The 26,503-nt window shown below is 39.6% G+C and overlaps 1 protein-coding gene and 1 pseudogene across 8 annotated transcripts in view; both read right to left on the minus strand.

Annotated features, from left to right (window-relative positions):
• The window catches only part of LOC104585918 (uncharacterized), a 73,996-nt gene that overhangs the window by 38,595 nt on the left and 8,898 nt on the right, over positions 1-26,503 (minus strand). For 4 of the 8 annotated variants that reach the window (XM_010242966.3, XM_019200550.2, XM_010242971.3 and 1 more), the window contains exons 3-8: positions 24,076-24,185; positions 23,851-23,904; positions 23,534-23,692; positions 5,281-5,346; positions 5,095-5,184; positions 4,644-4,952 (exon numbers count right to left, since the gene is read on the minus strand). In XM_010242966.3, coding sequence (XP_010241268.1) covers positions 4,644-4,952; positions 5,095-5,184; positions 5,281-5,346; positions 23,534-23,692; positions 23,851-23,904; positions 24,076-24,174 — 777 coding nt within the window. In that variant the 5' untranslated portion in view covers positions 24,175-24,185. Of the gene's footprint in view, positions 1-4,643; positions 4,953-5,094; positions 5,185-5,280; positions 5,347-20,746; positions 20,767-23,533; positions 23,693-23,850; positions 23,905-24,075; positions 24,186-26,503 lie in introns of those variants that run through there. The other 4 variants (XM_010243000.3, XM_088903636.1, XM_010242992.3 and 1 more) reach the window with 3 other exon arrangements.
• Positions 5,707-5,844, minus strand: LOC148800806 (U4 spliceosomal RNA; annotated as a pseudogene).

Consider the following 26,503-nt stretch of genomic DNA (forward strand, 5'->3'; position numbering starts at 1 on the left):
CAAATACCTTACAATCCTTAGAACTACATCCCAATGTGGAACCCGAGGTTTCTGCATGAACTAACTCACTACACTAACTGCAAATGAAATATCTGGTCGGGTAATACTTAGGTAGCTTAGTTTACCCACCAACCGCTTGTACCTTCCAGGATCTTCAAACTCTTCACCCAAATCACTGCTCAACTTAGTATTTGATTCCATAGGTGTTTCAGCTGGTTTGGCACCTAATAATCCTGTTTCTTCCAACAAATCAAGAACATATTTCCTCTGACACAAATTAATACCATGCTTAGACCTTGCTACTTCTATCCCCAAGAAGTATTTTAGTTTACCAAGGTCCTTTGTTTGAACGTGTTCCTGTAGAAAGATCTTTCCAGTCTATCACTCCCGATAATGACAATATCATCTACATATACCACCAATAAGATCTTTCCAGCCTGCGAGTCACAACTGAAGACTGAGTGATCAACTTGACACTGTTTCATACCAAACTTCTTTACCACTTCATTGAACCTACCAAACCACGCACGAGGAGATTGTTTAAGTCCACAAATGGCATTCTTTAGTCTACACACCTTACCATCCTCTTCCTGAGCAACAAACCCCGATGGTTCTCCATATAGACTTCCTCAAGTAGATCACCATGTAAGAAATCATTCTTGATGTCAATACCATATGATTGGAAATACCCTTTGCAACCAGTTTAGCTTTTAACTGTTCTATACTACCATCAGGTAAATACTTAACAGTGTATACCCACTTACAACCAACATCCTGCTTACTAGGAGGAAATGTGATGAGATCCCACGTATGATTATGAGTTAAGGCAGAGAGTTCTTCTTCCATTCCACGGCGCCACCCTAGAGAGGCAAGGGCTTCCTGGACATCCGTAGGAACAGTAATAGAAGATAACAAAGAGATAAACTGGCGATGGGAAGCAAAAAGGTGAGTGATAGAAACATAATTAGAAATAGGATGAAAAGTGCAACCACATTTACCTTTCCGCAAAGCAATCGAAAGATCAAGATCAGAAACTGGGGTTGAAGTTGGTGTGGGAACAACAGTCGGATCTGTCGACGATGATGGAGCTAGGGAGGAGCCAGTACATGTTGTCGATGTGTATACACTTGACGAATAGATGGCCGCTCAATAAGAAGTTGCACCGGAGGCAAACACTTGGTCACAGCCGGAACAAGTAGAATGGGGTCCTCAACTGGAACTGGAAGAGGAGGTGGTGGTGAGGAAGAAGAAACATCACCTGACCCCGAGAAAAATGGAGTGGACTCAAAGAAAGTAACATCAGCACACACCAAGGAACATCGAGAGCTAGGGTTATAACACTTATACCCCTTCTGGGTCCAAGAATAGCCAAGGAAAATACACTTTATGGATCGTGCATCTAACTTGTCCCTTCCCGGTCCTAGATTATAAACAAAACAGACACACCCAAAAGCCCGAGGAGGAAAGGGATACGGAGACAAGGTAGGAAACAAAGTGGTGAAGGGAGAATGACCTTCAAGGATGGACATAGGCATCTGGTTGATCAAAAAGCAAGATGTAAGCACAGCATCACTCCAAAAAGGTTTAGGTACATTCATATGGTGCATAAGGGATCGAGCAGTTTCCAAAAGGTGACGGTTCTTTCTCTCAGCTACCCCATTTTGTTGTGGGGTGTAGGTACATGAAGTCTGATGGATAATGCCATGTTGTTCCAAATACTCCTGAAATGGTGTATAAAAGTATTCACGGCCATTATCGGAACAGAGAATCATAATGTGTTCACCAAATTGGTTGCAAATTTCAGCATAAAATTTTTTGGAAATGGAAAACAATTCACTCCTTTCTTTCATTAGGTAAAGCCACATCATCCTTGAATAATCATCAACAAAAATAACAAAGTATTTATAACCATTATATGACATTATTTTATTTGGACCCCAAACATCTGAATGAACTAAAGAAAAAGAACTCGACATACAATTATCAACCCTACGACTAAAGGGAACACGATAATGTTTCCCCAACTAACATGACTCACAATCCAAAACAGAAGGACGACTCAACGATGGAACAAGAGACTTCAAAACTTTTAAGTGATGGATGACCAAATCGACAATGCCATTGAAGAGGAGAAAGAGATGTCCAAAGAGTTGTTGACGCATTGCCACCACCATCAAGGTAATACAGTCCACCAGCTCCATGCCCTCCACCAATCTTCATCCCCATCTTGAGATCCTGAAAAACACAAGAGGAAGGGTAAAAAGTGATAGAGCAATTAAGAGATCTGGTCAACTTACTAACAAACATAAGTTATAGAGGGCATCTAATCAGCTGGATGACCCTCCTGTCTAGAACTACCATCACTGGTCACCGCATGATTTGCCCAAGTTGAAGGTAGGCCATGCAAATCATAACAATAATTGATGGTATGTCCTTCCATACCACAGTGCATACATCTTCTTGAACCAGAACTATGTCCTCTACCACGAACTCCCCCTGAATCTTGACCTCCAATACGTCCACCACCACGACTATACATAGGTCCACCACCACTACGACCATACACCGGTCCACTACTACCACTACGGCCAGATTGAGCTCCCCGAGCTCCATCTCTAACACCACGGCCTCCTCCTCTTGACACTGCAAAGGCCAACCTATCAGAGATACTAGAATTCTCTGTAGGTCCAATAGAGATCCTCCGAAGAAGAGCAAACACCTCTTCTAAGGATGGAAGAGCTGACCCTCCTAGTATTTGTGCCCTCACTGGTTCATATTCAGATTTCAGTCCTACCAAAAAATATAGTCACATCTAGTTGTTCTCTCTGCAGTTGCTAAATTTTAACATCTGAGGTGAGAGGATGGTACACATTCAGCTCATTGTGAAGGTTTCTCATGCTAACATAGTACTCCTCAAAACTCTGATTACCCTATTGCAGATTAAAGTAATCCTGATAAAGCTAATACACTCTAGTTGTGTTGTCTTGTCCCGAATACAACTTCTTAGTATGGTCCCAAACTTCCTTGGTTTTATCAAGAAACATGAAATTCATATTGATCTTGGGTTCCATACTATTCCATAACCAGGTTATAATCTATGCATCCTCTTGTTCCCAATCACCATACTCTTGAGACTTAGTAGAGGGTTTTTCTTCCCTTATATGCTTCACTTTCTTCTTAGCTTTAAGAAAGACTTCTACAGATTTCGCCCAAGACACATAGTTTTCCCCATTCAATTTGATAGAAGTCATTTGAACATTCAGGTAGTCGGTGGGAACCACTACACTAGTTTTGTTTTCATTGTTATCTCCCATAGCTGAAAAAAAAATTCTTCCTAATTCACCTCTCACCACACTGCACTCAGCACCACTTGTTGCTGAATTCTTCACTCTCCACACACAACCCTACTACACAACTACCTGAATTCTCACCACACTACTTGGAACTCACTAACCATTCGATCCACACTGAAATCTGCACAAAACCCTAATACACAACAACCAGAATTCTCACCACACTACTTGGAACTCACTACCCATTTGATCCACACTGAAAACTGCACAAAACCCACTTACCTAATCACCAAAAAATCAACCTACACTCAACACTCCACTGCATCACTCAAACCAGCCCTCTTCTCACCATCGATTAGGGGGGGCTTCCAACGAATCACTGCAAACACCCACAAACTTGCTGACTGGAGGCATAGAAACCTCCAAGGGAAGAGGGTGACACTCCTTTTCAGCCCCTTTCCCTATCTCCACTCGATGATGAAGAAAAAATAAAAAAACCTAGGCTGAATGCGAGAAAACCAGAATTCTGGGCAGATTAGGGTTTTGTCACAATGGCTCTGATACCATATTATAAACCTAATCTGCACTAGAATTCTGTTAGAATTAGAGTTGAAGAGATAATAGAAAGACTAGAAGAAGAAGTAGAAGAAGAAGAAGAATTCTAGTTCGAACTAGAGAGAATGATCACCTCTCTAGCCGGCCAGATTTAATTTATATGTTTCTATTCATAAAAGCAAGACTCCTTTGCCCCTACTTAAGTATGAGACACATCAACTAACAGAACATTACACATCAGCTTTAAAACATAACTATAAAGACTAAAATACCCCTACACAATCGACACTAACAGTTATTTTACCTCTTAAAATGAGTGAAAATGTGAAAGGACAAGGCTCCAAGGTTTTTTATTCCAACAATACCTCCAGAAATTCTCATATCACATGCACTACATGCTATCTCTAGACCAAGTTATAATGTGGGGGTGGATTTTGTTTCTAAAAGGTAGATACAATAACTACTAGGGGTACTTTTGGAATAAAAACCCTGAGCATATGCCCTTTCACATTTTCCACACATTTTAAAAGGTTACATGACCATTCCAAGATGAAAATATAAATGGTTCCTGATGGAAGGTCTATTAAGTAAAGTGGTTGCAAACTATAGGACGTGCTTTAGTAATATGCAAACTAGAGAGTAGGTCTTAGTAAATATGTGAAACTACAGGGGGTGTCCAAGTGACCCTTAACCCCTTCAACTCAATATAGAGTATAGACAACTAAGACCAATTATGAGGGGTAAGACCAAATAACACCAAAATCACGGGGAAGCTAACTGTAACTATCGGTTTACCTTTTCAGTTCCTCCAGAAACAAGTAAGCTTCCACTGTCATTCATTGCCAATGCATAGACTGACTCTTTATGGCCTTTGGCAGCAATAGGACTATATCCATGTGACTGAGTCGTGTGGAGAGATATACTGCTGGCTGAACTAATTGAACAAAGACCTGTAATTGGCATCCCAGAATTTCCAGCACTAATAATACCATTTTCGCAATCATCCTCCATGGTCTCAGCTGACTTTGAGACAGGAACAAGGGCAGCTTCAAGATCCCATATGAAAACCTCCCCACCAAGTCCACCCGAGGCAACAATATTGCTCTAAAATGCATGACACTACAAAAAGATCAGAAACTCATGGTGACCAAATCAAAATTACTGCTCTCATGAATACAAAATAATGTGCAAAATATTAAAAAGGAACCCTTTCAACAATACTTTCAAAAGTTGAGTAAGCAATTACATTTTTTTTAGCAGTAGCAAGACAAGTGACATAGTCAGTATGTTGGCGCAGAGTTCTGCTACAAGCTCCGTCAGACAAGCAATTCCATGTCTGGCATACACCAATGAAGCAAGAAGGTCAATAATGACAGTACATATTTTTGGTGAATATTAACAATGCAATACTAATTTTTCAGAGTTTATGAACCTTAAGGGTTGTGTCTGAAGAACATGAAACAAGGGTGTTATTGCCTGCAAGGACAGCATCATTAACCTGCACAAAATACTCTGTTATAACCAGTAAATGCATTACTATACAGTAAAACAGGAGCTTGGGAAGCCAAATCTGTAGTCACTAAAAAAATTAAAAAAGAAACACAAAGAGAAAGATCTTTTTCTGATATCTTTTGAAGGGCTACACAACCGGGGGTAGCCCATCCCCCAACCCATAACCCCCCCAAACCCAGATGCAGGCAGGATTTGGTCCTTGCAAATTACAAAGAGAAAGATCAAAAGCTAAATAAAATAATCTCCCACAGAAAGATGTACAAACTCATACACAAACTCTAAAGGGGAGGAAAATTAAAACTTCAAGTACAAAGAAATCTATATCGTCGATTCCTTTTATCTTTTCAACAGGGAGCCCTTCTAGATATTCTCAACAGCCAGGGCCAACCCAGGCCAAAGAGGGGGTTTGGAAATAGTTTTCAACCAGCCATTGACGCACTTCAGTTAATACCTCACTAGCTGAGTATTGCCCCAGCACAAAGATATGGATGCCGCCAATTCACCATCAGTTTATCTTAACTATTAAGCTGCAATAGGTAACATAATAATAAAATCTTTCCATACCTCTATGATCTACAAGGAAAACAAGGGAAAATTAGTGTTCAACAATTCAAGGGGGACTCCTCTAGGGCAGAATTACTAGATGCCCTCCATGGGGTACAATTTGCAGTACAGCTAGGAGTGCAACAGCTACTAATAGAAGGTGACTCTAAGGTGGTGGTGGGGTGGCTGCAGAACCCAGAGAATGTTGTCTGGTGTTACAAAAATGAACTGAAAAAATTCAAGTGAAATACAAGGAATATATGTGCAAGGATACAACGGGTGGGGAGATCAGTTAATGGTATGGCTGACAGCATAGCCAAGCAAGGGGCAAATAGGGAACAATTGTATTGGGCACAGTTGTAATTTGATTTATTTTTAGTCTGTTAGGAGAGGTTGCAGCTCATGCCTCTCCCTAAACAGTTGTAACTTTTTATCTTCTTTCTATAATAAAATCTTCTTATTCATCAAAAAAAAAAAAAACAGTTCAGTCTATGCATAAATAATTATTCAAAATACTAGTACCTAGACATTATAAAATGCTAACCACAAAGATAATTGCAAATAACAGATTCAAAAACAAGATTGTACTGGGCTGTATTGTGAGATGTTACTTTGCTCTCTTGTAGAGAGCTAAGTCTTTTTAACTCTCTCTGGATTGTTGTGCCTATTTCTTATGAATCTAATGAAATTTTGTTATTGATCAAAAAAAACAGATTCAAAAACAAGATTTTTGAAGGGTGGTTCGGATCAATAAATGATTGAGGAGAGTTTGTTCATAGAGAGAAAAAGATAATCAAACCCCTTCACTCAAAAGATCCAAGTTAAAGGGACCAAAAGCACAGATATTAATAGCTGGCATAATTACACACAGACATGTTACATAATACATAAGTAAAGATTTAAGGAGCACGGCATTGATTAATGAAGTAAATAGTTAAAAGTATATACAGGGAAAGATGGGAAGCCAGGACAGTAACATTTGAAGTGTATTAGAAGCAATGGTCCAATCACTTGAAAAGGTCGATCGTTGGTTGCAACATCAGTCATGCAGGTATAGGAAATGTGTCAGAAATAACAGAAATGTGGCATGGGATATACTGTAAAATTATAACATAGTGGGGACATTGCGAAATATGCCAAAATCATCATCCAAGCCTTGTCCCAACCATATGGGGTGGGATACATGAATACTGTTTCGCCAATCCATACTGTTTAATGTCATATCCATTGTTAAATTACTGGCACTTAAATCATTTCCGACTACTACGCATGTTCTTTTTGGTCTAACCCTTGCCCTTCTAGCCCCTTCAACTTGTAACAAATCCTTACTCTTGTGGGTGTTGTTGGATGGTCTTCTATGCACATGACCAGATTTAACTCGAAGTGGTAATCGTGTTAATTAGGCGGGCAATATACCAGTCCACATATTATCTAGAATATTGTTTTTTGTAATAAATAAAAAAGAAAATTCATTAATGATAGAGAAAAGTACATCTGATAGTGATTAGATATTACTAGAAAACAAAACTACAGGGATAGTGAAACAAAACATAGAGGAGACATTGGAAAGAAAAAAGGAGAAATACATAAACCAAACAAAAGGGAAACTGTTAACCCAATACCAGAATGTTCCAAAAACCAGAGCCAAGGTCTTCTTTTGTGATTCCTTCAAACTATGGAAGAATGAGAACCCGGTCCATAATTCCTTTGCCACATAGTGATGTGATATGCTCCATTGGTCAAGCCTTCTCTTCAAAAATTCTTCCATTTCTTTCTTTCCAAACTTCCCAACAAACAGCGAAAGGAATACAGATCTAGGCGATCCTTTCCTTAACATTTCCCCTTGCCATTGGCCACTTAGAGAAAATCTCCTCCACAAAATTAGAGACCACCCGCTAGACTGAAGAGTCCAAAGAAAAAGGCCCAAATGAAATTGGAGGAAACGCACTCAACAAGCAAATGATAGACATTCTCATCAGCATTCTCACAGAGGTAGCATCTGCTAGCTAGGTGCAAGCCTCTATTTTGAAGATGGTTTATTGTCAAAATGCTATCCATCACCACTAGCCAAGCAAAAGCTTCCACCCTTGGGGAGACAAGGTTCCCCCAAAAGCCGTCCAACTCTGCATTTTCTCCAATTGACCTTGGCAAAACCTTGTAGAAAGATTTGACTAAAAATAGTCCATTTCTAGCTTCTTTCCACCAACCTGAATCCCTCCTTTCCACCTGAGTGTTGAGTTTCAGCTGACTGGAGTTCTTCCAGACGATCCAAACACTCATTAAATTCCCAATCAAAAAGCGATCTCCTAATTTTGGACACTATACTGCTCTACCTTGATTGACCTCAAAATTCTCTGCAACAGAGCTATTTTTCATACCCAACCTATACAGATGAGTGCAAAGATCACAGAGCTTTCCAATACCCAGCCAATCATCTTCCCAAAATTTGATTGTTGTACCATCACTAACTCTGAAGGACACAAGATTGAGAAAAGCTAACTGGAAACACATAATATCATTCCACACACTAACTCCATAGCATAACTTCACTTTTCTAGGTTCCCACCCAAATCCAGTAACCCCATATTTATATGCCACCACCCTTCTCCAAAACGCCTTCCTCTCCAACCCAAACCTCCACAACCAGTAAAAGAACTTTATTGAAAATCTTCAATCTTCTTATCCCCATCTTTGTTTTTTTTTTTTTGATAAATAACCCCCCCCCAACCTTTCTTTTCCTTGCAGACCTTATTCCACTTCACTAAGTGGAACTTCTTATATCCCTTTTAACTCCCCATAAGAACTCCTTTTGCAATTTTTCAATTGAGTCTATTACAGAAGTTGGAGCCTTTAAAAATGAAAGGTAATATACCCGGAGATTGGATAGCACAATCTTTATAAGAGTAATCCTTCCACTAAGAGATAGATACCTACCCTTCCATCTTGCTAGTCTTTGGAGTTTGGTCTATCCAGTTGAGAACTGGTTGCCAAGTAGAAGAGACTGAAGTTTTTGCCCCTATATTGTCGCTAACTTATTTTATAATACCATCTTTTGTACTCCACATAGTGCCAATAGTTTTCATTGGGGAATACATCAATTCCAGAAATATTTCACATTGATACTAATGGAAAGCGAAAATAATAGGAAATATGTGGACATTTTAAGTCATGGTGTTTTTTTCTTTATAAGTAAAAGTAAGTATTTATTAAAGAGCAATGAAGATAGGTACAAGCATCCCACAGAGAGGCACGAGGTCCTACCTCTTTTTTTGGTAATAAATAAAAAGGAAAATTTTATTAATAAAAAAGAAGAAGACAACAAATATTAGCTTCTCGGCTCTAACTCAGTAAAGACCAAAAACCACTTCCAAGATGTTCCTTGCAAAGCATCACTATTTGATCTCTATGATTTTTTTACTGCAAAGCATCATTATTTTATCTCTTCTTCTCACTCTGTCTTCAAAGATCCTCCCATTTCTTTCTTTTCAGGCTTCCCAACAAATGGAAAAGGGTACACAGCTCCAAGCAATCTTCTCCTTTTTATATCCTCATGTTGTAGCTCATCGAGCAAAAATCTCTCTTAGATGTCTAGGTTCCAAGAAGTCAATTTTGAATAGTCCAAAGGAAATTACATTCTCTTCTGCCACTTTGCATAAATAGCATCTTCCTTCCATCTAGACTCCCCTGCTTTAAATATGATACAAAGCTAGAATGCTATCCAGGACTACAAGCCAAGCAAATGCTTCCACAGTTCCACCCTTAGGAGAAAAGAGTCTCCACAAACTCCTCTCATACTGATTTCTCCACTTGATTCCTTACAGGGCATTATAGAAAGATTTAACAAATAAAATGTCATTTTAAATTTCCTTCCACCATCTTAAGTCCCTACCTCCAGTTTGCACTTCAACCAGCTGCAACTTTGATAATAAACTCACACATTCCTCCATCTCCCCATCAAAAAGAGGCCTTCTAAAGTACGGGCACCACACAACCCTTCATTGGATTACTTCAAAACTATCTGAAATAGACATATTTGTCTTGCTTAAGTTGTACAACCATGGACATACATCACATAGTTTACCAATCATCTTCAAAACTTCTAGGTATTACACTTTTGTTAGAAGAATTATCGTTTCTTGAAGGAGCAAGAAGCAATCAATTGTAGAATGATCAAGTGTTAAACTCAAGTATAGAGAAATGGCCCGCGGTGTCTTTGAGTTATTTTTTAAAACTAAGAAAGAAGAGCTTTATCAGTGGGCAACTTGTAATTCTCCTCCAATTCTTGAAACATTTCTCTTGTGAAAGATTCACCTCCCAGCACAATCAGGCCTAAATCTTCACTTACATCAACTACCACATCTGCAACCATAGTTAAATCAACAACACTATCGATCTTATGAGTCTCATCAATACAAGCTTCCTCCTCGCCTGCCTCACTAATTGAGCGGGCCACGAATACAAGCTTCTTCATGTTATACACTCTGGGCCACAAAGTGATCGGGCCTTTACCTCTGTTTCTTCCCCATTCCTCTAATCCATTCTCCTCCAAGCTAACAGCAATAGCCAAGCTGGGATGAAGTTCTTCTGCCCTTTCTTCACCCCTGCCCAAGGTTGACTCTAGAACCTGATTCGTCCCAACATTTGACAGTGGAGGATCAGCCCCCAACAAGTAAAGAAGAGAGAGGACTCTTCAGTGAAATGGAGAGCTTCTTGGAGGCAAGCCAGTGGAGGAGATTGCTAAGGTTGAATCTAAGGCATTTCTGTTTGAAGAAGTGAAAATCCAGGATGTGCTGAGTCTGAAGGTTAGGGAAGCAAAAACCATTGTGCAACTGAGAGGCCTTGAAGTGATTGAATGTTTTAAGGTATTTGCATTTGGAGCCAGCCACAAAGGTAAGCAGATAATCTGGAAGGAGCTCAGTACTGAAGATGAAAAGAGGTTTCCCCTAGAGAGTAAGAAGAACAGCAAAGGCTCTTACATAGCTTTAATTGAACACTTTGGAAAGAGTGGAAAGCAACTAGTATGCTTCCCACAAGGAAGACAGGGCCATGGCTGGAGGGAAGACACTAGAGTGCTAGTTGAGTTTCTGCAATGCCTGGGAACAACACAAATGGAGATTCCAAACAAGGAAGAAGAGGCTATCAAGACTACCAGTAAAGAAGAAGACATGGAACAGGAGCTTGTAGCAAAAGCAAAAAACAAAGGGGCAATGCAAGTTGGTTGGCTACTCAAGGAGAGAAGATTGGGATAGCAAATCCATAATCCAAGTTAAGAGTCAAGTTAGGGACTGGAGAAGTGTAGCAGACTTGCTGATATTACAACTGAAGCTAAAAGGAACGTTTATAGTAACTCCTTTTGATAACTGTAAAGCATTGCTCAATTTGGTTGAAGATAAATTAAATCTATCAGCGTTCAACTTCCTGTCTGAATTAGAGGTGATTGCAATTTTCAAATGGAGCTCTTTATCCAACTCCAAAGATCTTTCTGTGGAAGATGGAGTCATTGTACATGTATTAGGCCTCCCCTTTCACTTATGGAAACAAGACATTGCCAAAACCATTGCTCAGTTGTGTGGAGGACAGTTGGATGGGTCTTCTGGCGAGATCTCCGCTCAGCAGCTCTTATGCTAAGTGGAGTAAGGCCAGAGGATATACCAAGGAAGCTGGAAGTAAGAGTTGGGGATGTTTCTACTCTGTCTGGCTGGCTTCATCCATTGAAGCAGCCCTGTGAAAAGAGGTCCACAAGGAGGAAGACAAAAAGAGTGGAGTTTTAATTTTTGTATTGTGGCTCAAGGGGATTGGAGCTTCCTTCTGATTTTTGAAGTTTCACTAAAAAGGGCCAACAAAAGCAAGAGAGCCTAAAAGCGTTGGAGCAGAAGGATAGTCTAAAACATGGAGAACAAGGTAGCAATCTGTCATGCAGCAAGTCCTATGTACAGGCATTAAAAGGTGGTAACTGTCTTGGTCAAAGAAAGTCAAAAATTGGGGACGTGGGAGATTTGAAGATTTACAAACCAAGCCAACCAGGTTTCAAACCGAGTCCAGTTGGGACCAGGCGTGACACATTAAGTGGTCACATGCCGGAGCAGGTTCAGTCCAGAGTCCACTGGGCCATTAAAACTTGAGCCTACAAATCTCCGTGGACTTTTTAAACATGTTGAAGAAGGTCAAAGGGCCTTGAGGTTTGTACTTCTTTAAAAGGTATGTGCAAGGGGGTGCGCAAGTCATTGCGCATCAGAGTTGGGATTGAAAGGGGGGGATTTTTGATAGACGGTAAGGCTCGTCTATCTCCTTCCTCTTCGAGCTCAATAGCTTAGTCACATGGCGCAAGGGCAGGAGTACAGTCCAGTAGTTCACTACAGTGGGTTTCCGCCAAGAAAGTAAATCAACTCTCGTCAGACAGGCAGAATCCTAGGTCAGTAAAGCACAGCGACCTTGAGAGGCTAGACATGGAGGAGTGATCTGATGAAGAGATCAGCAATGATACAGATATGGATGAGACAATGAGCTTGGGTAGTTTGGATTCGCAAGATAAGGGGAATCTGATTGATGCAGGAAGCTTCGGCAATGAATTATTGTTTATAGAAGATGAAGAATGGAATGTTGATGGCAGCAAACGGGAAAGAGAAGAACAGAGGACAGAGCAAAATACACCCCCCTTCAATGAGGGAGATACTCAAACCTCTCAGTTTTGTCAGGTGACTAGTAAAGGGGAGGAGGATCATTGGGCTATGTGAAGATAAGCCAGGAGGAAGAACACAGGGGCAGACCTCTCTCAAAGCTAATGTAAATGGGGATGGTTCTTTACCCGTATCCACTTCACAGCAAAATCCTATTAGGGGGCTGGTTGTGGGTTCCTTTGCCGACTCCCTATGTCAAATTTCTGCTACTTCTTCTTTGGCTAGAGTACCTCAAGGTATGGGTGTCCATTCCTTTTTTTGTTACTGATCAGTGTCTTAAATCTATTGCAGATTTTCCAGCATCCCACCTAGAAGAGAGAGCTGAAGAAACTGAGGATGGTAATGAAATTCCCAACAATGAAGAAAAAGAGAAGGAAGGGTTAGAGCTTGGAAAAAGGTTGGGAGAGGAGGCGGGGAGAACATTTGGAGATTGATTTGGGCAGAATTTGAGGAGCTTAGAAAAAAGGAGGGCTACTTGGAAGAGGACCTAGAGAGGGAGGGGGTCGCTAGTGAGGAGGGTGAGGTTGGGAAGGAAGTTGAGAAGGGAGCTGAAGTGACTTCCAAAGAGGAAGGGAGGAATCAGCAGCTTGGTTCTGGTAAAGAGAAAGGAGAAGTGAAAAAAATACTACTGTAAAAATGAGATACAAAGGAGAAAAAAGAAAAACAAAAAAAAAAGAACTGAAGTGGACAGATTAATCTCTAACATTGAGGGTGATCTAGAATTTACCGGAAGGGGAAAGAGGAAGAAAAACTCTAGGTAAGGAGATTAGTTTGAGGAGGGTCTCTAGTTGAAGTGTTACTATGAAGATTATAAGTTGGAATGTGAGACGATTGGGTAGTGCACATTCAAGAAAGAAAATCCTGACATTGTGATGTTACAAGAGACAATTGTTTGCATTAGATGGAAGATCGGTTAGAAGTGTCTAGAGATCTAAGGGAGTAAGCTGGGCCTCGGTTGCGTCATGGGGAGCATCAAGGGGAATTGTTACAATTTGGAAAGATGATGGATTTTCCTAGGTATTAACTAATGTGTATGGACCTAATACTTACAGGGAAAGAAATGAGTTGTAGGAGGAATTGTATGCTATTCAAGGATTATGGGATGGTCCTTGGTGCGTGGGAGGGGATTTCGGTGTCATAAGATTCTTTGTGGAAACTAGTAACTCATTACAGTCAATTACAATAAGCGTGAAGCAGTTTAATGGTCTAATCTCCAAGAAAATCTTCTATGTTCCAAGCTGGATAGATTTCTTTTTAACCTAGCATGGGAAAACCAATAGGGAAATCTGGTCTCTAGAGATTTACCTAGGGTCACTTATGATCATTGCCCCATCAAGATAGGTGTGGAAACCTTTGTTAGTGGATCCAAAACCTTTTAGATTCGAGAACATGTGGTTAACACACCCAAACTTTGGGAATAAAGTGAGGGAGTGGTGGAATGAATAAATAAGGCGGGTAAAGTGGAAGGGGACCAAATTTCACAAGAAGTTGCAGAGAATAAGATACAAATTGGAGTGGAATAAGAACCATTTTGGTAGGGTCAAAGAGCAAAAATTGAATCTAATGACTCAGATTGAAGATCTGGAAGTGAAGGAATCTCAAAAGGACTATAAATGAGCATGATAGAGAATTGAGAAAGCAATTGAAAAAGGTTGGAAGAAGAAAAACTTTGGGGCCAGATTGGAGAGGGAAGACGAGGTAATTACAAGTCAGGAAAAATTGCTAGAACCTTTATAAATCATTTCAAATCCATCTACAGAAGGCTTTTGAATGAGAGGATACCTTCGGAAGGTTTAGAATGGCCAAGGTTTGAAGAAGAAAAAAATAAGCTGGTTGGAAAGAAGATTTCAGGAAGAGGAGATCAAAAACGTAGTGTTCTCGATGGATAGATCTAAGGCATCGGGCCCAGATGGATTCATAATGGCATTTTATCAAGATTGTCGGGATGTGTTGAAGAATGCTTTATATGAGGTTTTTCATGAATTTGCAGATATTTACATAGTGAGCCTCGAAGTTAGTGCCACATTTTTAGCTTTAATTCCTAAGAAGCTTGATGCTGCTCACCTTAAGGATTTTCAAGCCAATTAGTTTGGTGACCACTATATACAAAATCTTAGCTAAGGTCTTACCTTTGAGGCTTAAATAAGTTCTCCCTTCCTTAATTAGACAAGCTCAAGGGACCTTTGTACAAGGGAGACAAATCACTGATCAGATTTTGGTTGCCAACAAGTGTGTGGAGGAAATGAGAAGATAAAAAAGGAAGGGATTTGTTTGTAAGTTGGATCTTGAAAAGGCTTATGACATGGTGGACTAGCAGTTCCTACTTCTTGTTTTGAGAGATTCTGGTTTGAAGAAAGGTGGTGTGGTTGGATTTTTGGGTGTATCAGTTCCTATCATTACCCTGTCTTGGTTAATGGGGTAGTGAAGGATTTCTTTCCATCTAGTAGGGGTGTTAGGTAGGGAAACCCTCTATCACCCTTCCTATTCACTTTAATAGTTGATGTGATTAGTAGATTGATTTCAAAGGCTAACAGGCAAAGTGTAATAGGGTGGAGAATAGGGAGGAAATCCCAGTCACCCCATCTTCAATTTGCAGATGGCTTACTTTTGTTTGTGATGGTTTTGATATTAAGTATGAGAAGGTGAGAAACCTCAAGTTGTTGGTAGCAAACGTTGAAAGGTTTTCCAACTTACGAAGCAATCTTAATAAGAGACAGGTAGTAGGTGTTAACTTGGAATTAAGAGAAGTTGAGGCAATTGTGGAGTGTTTAGAGTGTGAGGTGGTTTATCAGAGTAAAGAGGAGGGGGTTTGGCTATGGGGAATTTAGTTCAAAAGAATATCTGTTGGGGAAGTGGCTATGGAAGTGGCATTTGGAGATAGAAAGGCTATGGCATGAAGTGATAGGAAGCATCCATGGTTGCTTAGAGACTGGGTGGGATGCTGGTGCATCTCGGCAGGCACGTATGATGTATGGGTTGGAAACTTGGCTCTCTTTGGGAGGATCTTTGGGTTGGTGACTTACCTTTGAAGGACCTCTTCCCTTCCTTGTTCTCTGCTCTCAATGCAAAAGAAAGATTATTTCAAATTTCTACTCCTCTTTGGAAAACCCCTTGGCACCAAACTGGGATTTTGGATTTCGCAGAGGTTTAAGGGATGAGGAAATTGAGTGCCTTACTAGGTTGTTGAATCTACTTGCAAAAGTTTGCTTAGATCCCTCTAAACCAAATAAACGATTTTGGTCACCACAGCCTGAAGGGTCCTTTTCTTGTACTTCTTTCTTCAGGTCTGTGTCAGTCTCCCTCTCAACAATCATTTCTTATTAAGGAAGTTTGGTGCAGGCCTATTCCCCCTAAGGTTTTGCCATTTTGCTGGGAAGTGTTCCATGGGAAAATAAACACCTTGGATAATTTTCGAAAGAGAAAACCATTTCTTTGTCTCTCTCCTCACTGGTGCATCCTTTGCAAGTTCCATGGTGAAGACTGCTATCATTTACTAATTTTCTTTTCTTTCACTACAGAGTTGTAGGATTGGCTCTTTTTGTTGTTTGGGTGCAGGTGGAACAGGCCAGCTGAAGTACTTGCTTTTTGATCCTTCTACTTTTGCCTGGCGCCAAAAAAAAGAGGAAGATTAATGTGGAGGTGTGAAAGAGCAGCATTGATTCAGACTATTTGGGAAGAGAGTAATGCTAGAGAATTTCATGAGAAGGAGAGAAATCTACAAGAACTAAAGGAATGCATCTCAAACAGGGCTATCCAATGGTTGGAATCCTCAGAGCTGTTCCTTTATTCTCCTCTAATGATTTTTGGAGAAATTAGGCTGCAGTGGCACGTAGTTCTTCCCTAAAGGCTAGAGTAAGTGTAAGCTCTCCTATAGGTTTTTGAAGCTGAATTTTGATGGAAGCAGTCAAGGCAATCCAGGTCCTAGATTTGGAGGAGTTATAAGGGATGAGGCTGGAAATGCGGTACTTCTTTACTCGGGCCCCCTAGGTGTTGGGGATTACACTAGAGCAGAGTGGTTAGCTTCAATTCAGGGTGTACAGTTTGCCATTCAGTCAAGTGTGGTACAGTTGAAAATTGAAGGAGATTCGAAGGGGGTAGTAGGTTGACTACAGAATCCAGATTCTGCAATGTTGTGTTATAAGAATGAAACCAAGAGGTTCAAGTGGTTAACAAGGGGTCAATCTTTAAATTAAACTAATACAATGAATTACTTTATTTATCAAAAAAAGGACCAGCCCCCAACTCCTTTGGGACCTCACTATCTACCTTCTCCCCCATCGAATTCAGAAAATAAAAGAAGAATCAAAACCACCTACCTCTGGTGAGAAGGGCTTGTTCTCCAAATCACTAAAACTTCAAAGAAATGCAATCGATCAGATCCTTTTCTGCCTCAAGCTTCAGTTAAGAATCCTTTGCAAGCTTCCCTAGTTAAAATGAGGTGAATCCAACTCCTGTACTTTCAATCCTTCTTGGCACTTCGCTTTCCTTATCTGAAAACCTCAAAAAACATTTTTCTATTGGACAAGATCCTGCACCTTCACAAATCGATCGCCATTAGCATAAGAATATCTTATTACAAAGCATTTGTACTCACCTCTTCCAAAGACACTCGTAGTTTTCTCCCAGACATGTCTCTTTCCTTCGATAATCAGTGGGTCTCCTAAATCTTATTAGTTTGACTCCGAAATGAAGTCGCCAAGGCCACTATTGAGTCTGTCCGACCCAAAGCTTACTTGGACCGGTCTCACTTGACCCAAAACTGAAAATTTTCTTTATTGATCAAAAAAAAACTGAAAATTTTCTTTCCTTTCCAATCTAGAGGCCAAGCATTATCTAAATTTACAAGACATTATATCCCCAAACCTTTCACCTTCGTCTTCTCTGTTTACCATCATAGGGAAAGCAATAATTGGTTTCTACAGTCTACTTCCTTTTAGCGCCTCTCTAGCCGCCTTCTAATCCATCAAATGGAATAGAGGATTTTCCCAATATAACAATCCAAAGCTGGAAAGCATCACCTAGGTAAAATAAATCCAAAAGGGTTGGGATTGACCTCACACCCTCCATTTCGACTAATATTCTTGCAAATTGAATATCCTCCCACCTCTGTTTCCTAAAATCGAATATTCTAATTTTTTTTTTATGAATAACTTATTACTTCATCTAATTTAAAAGAAACTGTACAAGAGAAAGTGGGAAAGAGACACGCCCTCTTACCTCTCCCCTTAAACTTTAATTATAATTAAAAATTACATTTATGCCCAAAATGTTTGAATTCTCCCAACCCCTTGATCGAATATTCTAAATTTTCCAGCAGAATTTTATGAAAGATAAAAAGAAAATTTCATTAGAAAGGAAAAAGAATAATATCATGAAGGTGATAAGATATCACACAAAAGAAGAACACAACAAACGGACCCAACAAACAAACAACAAGACCTTTAATCCACCTAGATAGGCAACCACACAACTTACAATCTAAAGACTTGACAAAAAGAGACTCAAGCAAAGAACAAAAAGCCTGACACAGGGGCTTAGTCTTCACCCACGAACTCAACCACCTGGTCTGAAAAATCCTCATTCCTAGCCTCAGCTCCTCTCCCCAACGCTTTTTTATCCAGCTTCTCTTCCCTTTTTCCTCTCAAACTCCTCAAAGTCCCTCCTAGCAAACTCCTCTCCGCCCAAAAAAATCCCAAACTTTTACCAATCGTGACCTCCTTGTCGACTAACTTTTGAAGAGCAACGCATCTCAAGACATTATCCTTGATATCATTACGTTGCACCTCCAAGATTGTTCCAAAATCAAGGACAACACCGCTCTCCTTGTTGTCTTGAATCTCTATTCCCCATCCCCAGGTGGGAGTCCGAAGGCTGATTCCTTCGTTACCGTCTCCCAAAAATCCGCTCTAGGAGTTGTAATGCCTCTCTTGCCTCTTCTCCTATAGACCCATTTGTAGTTTTTAGTAGGCCATGCCCCAACCAAACTGAGCTTCAGACTAGAGAAGATTTTCATTGCATGCACAACATTAGGATTATTTAAGTCGCACGGTTTATTTAAGTCTTTCCTTTATACAACTCTCCAGTCTTGCCCCTTCGACCCAAGTCAACACCCAATTTTCCAACCTTCACCTCCTCAAAACAAAAGAAGTCGACAACATTATCCTCTTCCTAACCACCAACGTTGTCATCGTCAATTGTCTCCCCTACTTCCTTATCCTCCTCCACCAGACCCCATTCTCAGTTGAGTTGATCTCTTCAAATACCACCAGTTCTGTTGATTCCAAATCGTGCTTGGATTCTTGAAATGTCGCTTCCGCAACCTCAGACACAGGCAAGACACAGATTGCCTGAGAGAATAAGCCCGTACCTTCATCTGAAGAAGAAAACTGCCACCTAGCATTCCCCACCCCTATTCCATTTTTATCGAACTCAACAATCACCCAAACCCACTTTTCCCCCTTTTCTCAGCCAAGCCACTCCTTCCCGATGCCCTGCTTCTTTTAAATTTTGGCCTAAAAGGACCTAGACATTTTCTATTATACCTTCTAACCTTCCTAAGCCGGTTGGTCTTCCCCTTATCCAAGCCGGTTGGTCCCACCTAATTCTCCCATTGGGAGTTGGGACTAGCTTTCACAATCAGCTTCTTAGAATCCACCAACATTTTTTTGATTGCCCTAAAAATTTCAGCACTCCAAACATGTAAGGGGATTCCATAGACATCAAGCCAATCTCATATTTTCTATGTTCTTTCCAAAGCAATGTTTAAGGGGATTTCATAGACACGAGGTGCTACCTCTCACACAAGAAGCAAATTACAAAAGTCAATTACAACTAAGCCTAATACAAATTATCCCTATTTAACCCTTGTTTAGCAAACACATCTGTCATAGCATTAGTTGTTCTCCTAAACCAAAGTATTCTCAAATTCATGTTTCTGGTTAGCCATTTAAATTTCTTCATCTCATCCCTAAAGCACCAGGTCATAAACTCTAGATCCTTCGACCATCCTATCACCAGTTTTGAGCCCCCTCAATCTCCACGTTTATCAAGTCCAACTCACTTGCAATCTGTACCCCTTTCATAGCAGCAAGTTGTTCTGCCCTAATGGAACACTGCACTCCCACAGGACCAGAGAATAATGCAATGATATTTCCTTCTTTGCATCTCAACACCCCTCCTATGCCTAATGGGCCCAGGTTGCCTTGATTGCTCCCATCAAAGTTTAGTTTAACAAAGTCTTCAATCAAGGATTTGCATAAAATCTTTTCTTTTTTGTTTTTTGAGGAGCTTCTAGCCACCACTTCCAATTTCTCCTAATATCATCAAAAGACAAATGCGAGAAAGAATCCAAGGTCCTAATCCAATGTATCACCCTCACCAATCATCATTATGCAGTCTCTTACCACTTCTTTACTTCTCTCCTTTCCTTAAAAGGTTCTATTGTTTCTTTCCTCCCACAGAGACCATATTATCACCGCTCTAGCACTTCTCCGTAATCCTTCCCCTCCTTTTAGGCCAAACAAAGGTAGAAGGGTCCAAAAGCTTGTCTACCTCCATTGGCAAGGTCCACCTACATCCAAACAAAGAGAATAGCCATTCCCATATATCTACAGCAAAAGGCCAGGATATTAGTAAGTGGTAACAATTCTCTTCATTGGATTTACATAGAGTGCACCAGTTTGAGGATAAGCACATGAAGGGTCTTCTTTTTTGTAACATGTACAAATTGTTGATCTTCCCATGGTACACTTCCCAACAAAAAGCTCCTATTTTGGTAGAAATAGGCCAATGCCCACTTTCTTAGCAAGGAAAGGTTGAGAAGGAGAAGACAAACAAAGAGACTTGAAGAAAGAAGCACAAGAAAATTAACCCTTTGGGCAAGGAACCCAGATATGTGTATCTAGTTTGGAAGGATCAAAGCAAACAAACTCAAGAAGTTGCAACAGCCCATTCAATTCGACAAATTTGGCATCCCTCAACCCTCTTCAGAAGCCAAAATTCCAATCATGACTCAAAGGAAGAAAAAGAGGAACAATAAATTGCGAGAAACACTTGAGAACAAATCCTTAAGAGCCGAAGAACCAACCCAAACATCTCCCCAAAATTTGAGAACCTCCCCAAAACACACATCATACCTAATGAAACTGAAAAACTGATGAAGAATACCATGAATAACTTTCAAGATGAAGCAAGGGTAACCCATCAAGAAAATCCTGCATCCCATCCAGAGTTCAGCCTGCCATGTATGCTAGCTGTCACCTCATGCCACAATCTGTCCCTCTCCAACGGCCACCTCCAAAGTCATTTACCTAACAGTGCTAAATTCTTCCTGTTTATATTACCCAAATCATTTTAAATCATGGTGTTAGCCTAATAAGTTTATCTCAATATAAATCACTCAAAAGTGGAAATATGGTAAGACAATCCATCCAAATTATTCATTTTATTCTATTGAAATCTAGATTTTCAAGGTTATAAAGTTCAAAAAACAGACCAGAGTATTGTTCAAGTATATTCTGTCTTAGTTTCAGACTTTCAGTCCATCAGACTATCCATGTTTTCATAAAAACCTATGTTTGGGAGTCTATTTAGTTTCAGTTATAGTTTATTATCAATAAAAGAAATAACCTTTCTTGGTACAGGCATAAAATAGAAACAATGGCTACTGTGATTAGACCAATCTTGGGATGCAAGATTATCGGTGCACATAATGTTCTTTCATTTTAATCAATAAAACCATTAAGCTACACATCAAAAATATAAAAAGAAACAGCCATTTAATTAAACATACAGTTACATCAATCAAAGAACTAGGAAGTCTATATATCTTATATGAAGAGCCGTAACTTTAGAGCATAGCTTTCCAAGTCTAGGTGACAAGGGGGGCACCTTGTCACCTAGGCGTTGCCTAGGCAATGGACTATTTTATGTAAAAAATATATATCCTAGGGTAGTTGCCTAGGTTCCATAACCATATTTCCTTAATAATTATCCATAACTTTCATAAGAAAAGTATAAAATTCATGTTTAAGTATAAGAAATCAACATATTGATGAGAAGAAAAAGAAGAAAGAAAATAAATTTCAAAAAAATATAGGGGTTAAACCCTTATTTTTGTTATAGGAAAAGAAAAAAAGATAAGGTTGAAGAATAAGAAGAAAATGTGTTGATTATAGACAAAATTTTAAGTTCTTCCTTACTTATTGATTCAGGTTTTGAAGTCTTTGAGGATTCAATAAAGCATTTAGCAATGTCTATGTTGATTAAACCCTAACAAATAAGAAAATAATAAAAAGAAATTAGTATATAAACACACAAAATGAATATTTCATTTTAATAATGTCCATTTTTATAATTATAATCTCAAAAAAATAAGAATATAATTAACAACACAATGTACAAAACTGCTTGGCAATTAGGCAAGATGAGCCTCCAAGGGCACCTTATCACCTAGGCATTGCCTTGACAACTATGATCCAGCCGCTTTAAGTCTACTTTTTTTTGCGAGAGAGAGAGAGAGAGAGAGAGAATACTGTGGAGACATGCTATAGAGCTGCTTTATGGTCTATTTGAGGGGAAAGAAATGGAAGGTTCTTGAATAAGGCAAGATCTAAAAAAGAGAGATTTTAAAACATTGTGATTAAAGTATGCCATATCAAGACTCAAAAGCTCTTTCACAATTTCTCCATGGATGTCATTTCTAGGAGAAGGTGATGGGTATTCTTCTATGCCAAAACCCTTAAGGACTACCCAGTGGTATCCACCTCAAACTGGTGCTAATCAGTTAAATTTTGATGGGAGCTCCATGGGAAACACTGGAATGGCAGGTATTGGAGGCGTTTTTAGAGACTGCACAGGGAAAGTATTGGCTATGTTTTTCCCTTGGGGTTGGGAGACTCTCTAAAGGCAGAACTGATGGCACTACTTCAAGGCTCAAGACTTGCCAAACAAGCAAACTTTCAGCAGCTGGAAGTAGAGGGGGATTCCAAGCTAATCATCTCTTGGACAAAGAATAAACAGCTCACGCCATGGATCTATAGGCATGAGTTTAGGGAAATAGAAAGCATAAAACAGGAGCTGAACATTACTTTCAACTGGGTAAGGAGAACTGCAAATGGGATGGCTGATACTCTTGCAAAACAAGGGGTTAACAGGCAACAATTATTTTGGGCGCATTTGTTCCTTGTGGGGATTGTTTGGACGTATTGTAATATCAAATTTTAGTTATTTTTAATAAAATTCTCAGTTTTTTTGCTGATCAAAAAAAAAAGTTAAATCTTGATGGATGCAATCTGGGTAATCTAGGACCTATAGGTATTGGAGAAGTTATTAGAAACAACTATGGCAACATCAAAGCTATGATCTCCAGGCCAGTAGATGTTGGAAACTCCACAGCGGCAGAGTTGTTATCCCCTATATGACATAAAATTGGGCATCTCTAGACATCACAACCATGATCATGGAGGGGGACTTGATAGTAGTAGTGGGAAGGATGAGAGAGAGGCAGTAAGGGAACTTGCCAATGTAGAAGCACCAGGGGCGAGATTTAATAATAATAATAATAATAAGGAAATTGAACATCTAATTTTCTTGGGTTCATAGATCAGCAAATGGCTTTGCTGATTTGGCAAAGAAGGGTGTCAATACAAACAAGTTATTTAAGGAGTAGTAGTAATGAATGAACTAAGAGGAGTTTGGGATATCACATAGCTCTATAATATAAAATGAGTTGGTAATGCTATCACCTTCTGGGCTGTTTGGCAGTGTTACATACTTATAGTAATTTCTACTCAATGAAATTTAAAGTCAACTATCAAAAGAGAAAATGAGTTATAGTAAATTAACCAATCAACATGAGATTCAAATGAAATTTGAAGTACGTATAGATGCAAATATACATAGATGCAATAAGATACTAAAAGAAAGAGAATGAAGAATAGGAAAGTAAAGTACCCAATCAACATGAGATTCAAATGTGGCAGAGCAGGTAGCAGCATTTTCAGTTAATGCCCACCTCTTCAAAGTCCCATCTCGGCTTCCAGTAAATAGATAATCACAGGCATCAGGTGCAGATGCCTTTAATACAGCTAAACAATTTATGCCTGCACAGTGCTGCAAATAGACATATTTGGAAGCATATCGGCATGATTGATGTGAAGATATTCATATCTTAGATTAAATCCAATCGATACAATAAAATCATGTTTGCAATATGATTGTCGATAACATTTTTTCTGCTACTTTTGTATCTTGGAAGAGACTGACCATACATGAATGATTTGTTCCTGACAATTTAAGCAGGGTTCCTTAGGGACATTAGCATCCTGAGATGTATGAAGAAAATGATAGAAGAGGGCTAACAGATAAAAGATCAAATATATTAAATACAGATACAGAGAACAGACTCATCGTCCTTTCCTTAAACCCTCCAAAAAAAAGAAAGTGAAAGTCCCTCTCTCCCACCCAACCACACACACACACACACAGATACACACCTTTGTGTCATCAGCATCACTTAGAACATACGTTAACCTCTTTTCCTTACGAGGACGGGTTGAATTGGACGTGTTCCCTGCACTGCCAACACGGTGCATCGCAAAAATCTCTGCATGGAATAAGATTGAGGTTGTCAGCATCATGATTGTATACCAAGTTCAATCAAACACTTGACACAGAAACAGACAAAGAAGTTTTGTGGTTCTATATTTGTTAAATTACACAATCATACTGGTGCAAATTTAGCTAATCCCAAATGAATTGTCTGACAAGCAATTTTTGGTAAACTTCAGTCCATCAAAATGGTATGATATGGGTTTCATTGATGCACTGGGCCCAATCCTCTTGTACATGACTGGATTGGACAATGTAATTATCACTGGGTAAATATGTTACTGCATATGAATGAAAAGTAAAATCTATGGTTAGTTTTTTTCTTGCGCCATTTTCTAAAGAATAATGACAAAACATAATTAAATTGAACATGAATGAGTGCAAACAAAAAAAAAATTCCAGCATAATACTATTAAAAATTAAAAGTAGTGCAAACAATACGAGGGAAAGGACAAACCACTTCTTATCATCCTTTTAACAGTTTACAGTGTTGGCAAAAAACCTTAAAACCAATTGGTCGACCTGTATCTCAACTTGGAAATTGTGCCCAACACTTGGCCCTTGGCACATAAGAAGTTGCCATAACATGTTTAATGACCATCCAAGAAAAGTTTCCATAATGTGCCAGATGATCCTCCTAACTTAAGTGGGGAGAAAAGGCTGGCATTAACCACTCTTAAGGGTCACTTCATAACTGCTGAATTGGATTAGTTCAATTACTTATCAATTTGTCTTTTTTATATCAGTAACAGGAAACTTTCATTAAATTATAAGAAGATTAAAATACAAATGTGGGGGGAGGTAAACCCTCTTACCACCCCCCCCCCAACAATACGATTACATGGTAGCCCAAAACAAATGACTTCTTCCCACCCCCTGTTTGGCCAAAGCATCTGCAAATGAATTAGCACATCTTTTAACCCACCAAACACACACATCCATTCCTTGGGTTAGCCACTTGAAATGCCTTTTTTCATAACCCGTCGTTTGCCTTCTCTATCCAACCAATTACCACTTGCGAATCACCTTCAATAGTCAACTTCTTTATATTCAACTCCTTAGCCCTTTTTACCCCTCCAGGAGGGCCTGAATCTCAGCTCTCAAAGAGTCTCCAACTCCAATTGGTCCAGAAAAAAGAGCTATAACTGAACCTGTCTCTGTTCTGAACACACCACCAACCCCTGATGGCCCTGGGTTTCCTTCACTGCTCCCATCAAAGTTGAGTTTGATAAAGCCTTCCATCGGAGGGGTCCATGTCAGAAGGACATTCAGTCTACTGGAAGCCGAGACTGCTATCTCCTGCCAATTATTCATGATGGTCTCTATTGAAACATCCTCAAAGAGATTTATTGTTTTACCCATTGTGCTACCCTCAATGAAATTACTTCTATAATTGTGTCCCTACTTCTTTCTTTTTCAGCAAATATCCTTTGGTTCTTTTCATCCCAAATCGTCCAACAAACTGCTGCCTTAGTATATCTCCACAATATTTTTCCCCTCTTTTTGATCCAGCAACCAACTGCATAGGTGAAGAGGCTACGAATGCTTGGTGGAGAAGTCCACCTGCAACCAAATAAAGAGAGAAACCACTCCCAAATAGAAGAAATAAAAGGGCAGGATATAAGTAAATGAGAACAAGACTCACCATCAGCTTTACAAAGGGTACACCAGTGCGGGGACAAGCACCAAAAAGGCTTCTTTTTTTGAAGATCGCAGGTATTAATTCTTTCCAAAGCTATTTCCCAACAGAGTGCTCCAACCATAGGTGGGACCGGTCTTCCCTACACTTCATTAGAAGGGAAGGGTGAGGCAAAAGCAACAGAAGAGTGGGCCAGGGCACTGAAAAAGGAGGCACAACTGAAAGAGCCAGAAGAACAGAGGGTCCAAATTCGGGAATCCTCCTTAATCGGATCTAAAAAAAACCTTTTGGATAACCTGAATCAAGGACCACAGAAAATCCATCTCAGAATCTCTAAGGCCTCGTCTAAAACCCAAATCCCAATTAATCTGAAGTCCTGGGCCAACAGAAGAAACTAAAGAAGAGGCTGTTAAGGTTTTGTACCTAGAAAGGGAGAAAAGGGAAGGAAATTGATCTTTAAGAGGTGTCTCCCCCACCCACACATGCTCCCAAAATCTCACCATATTTCCAAAACACAAATTGTACCTGACAAAGGGTAGAAAACAAGGAAGAATGGCAATGGATGGCTTTCCAAGGTGTTGTTGTTGAAGCTCTAACCGAAATTCCAGCATCCCAACTATCTGTCGTCAGCCCGTGAATGCTCTTTATCACTTTTGTCCACAGTTTGTCTTTGT

Source organism: Nelumbo nucifera, chromosome 4 (genome assembly GCF_055504915.1).
Source record: "Nelumbo nucifera cultivar China Antique chromosome 4, China Antique-T2T, whole genome shotgun sequence".
Lineage (NCBI taxonomy): Eukaryota > Viridiplantae > Streptophyta > Magnoliopsida > Proteales > Nelumbonaceae > Nelumbo > Nelumbo nucifera.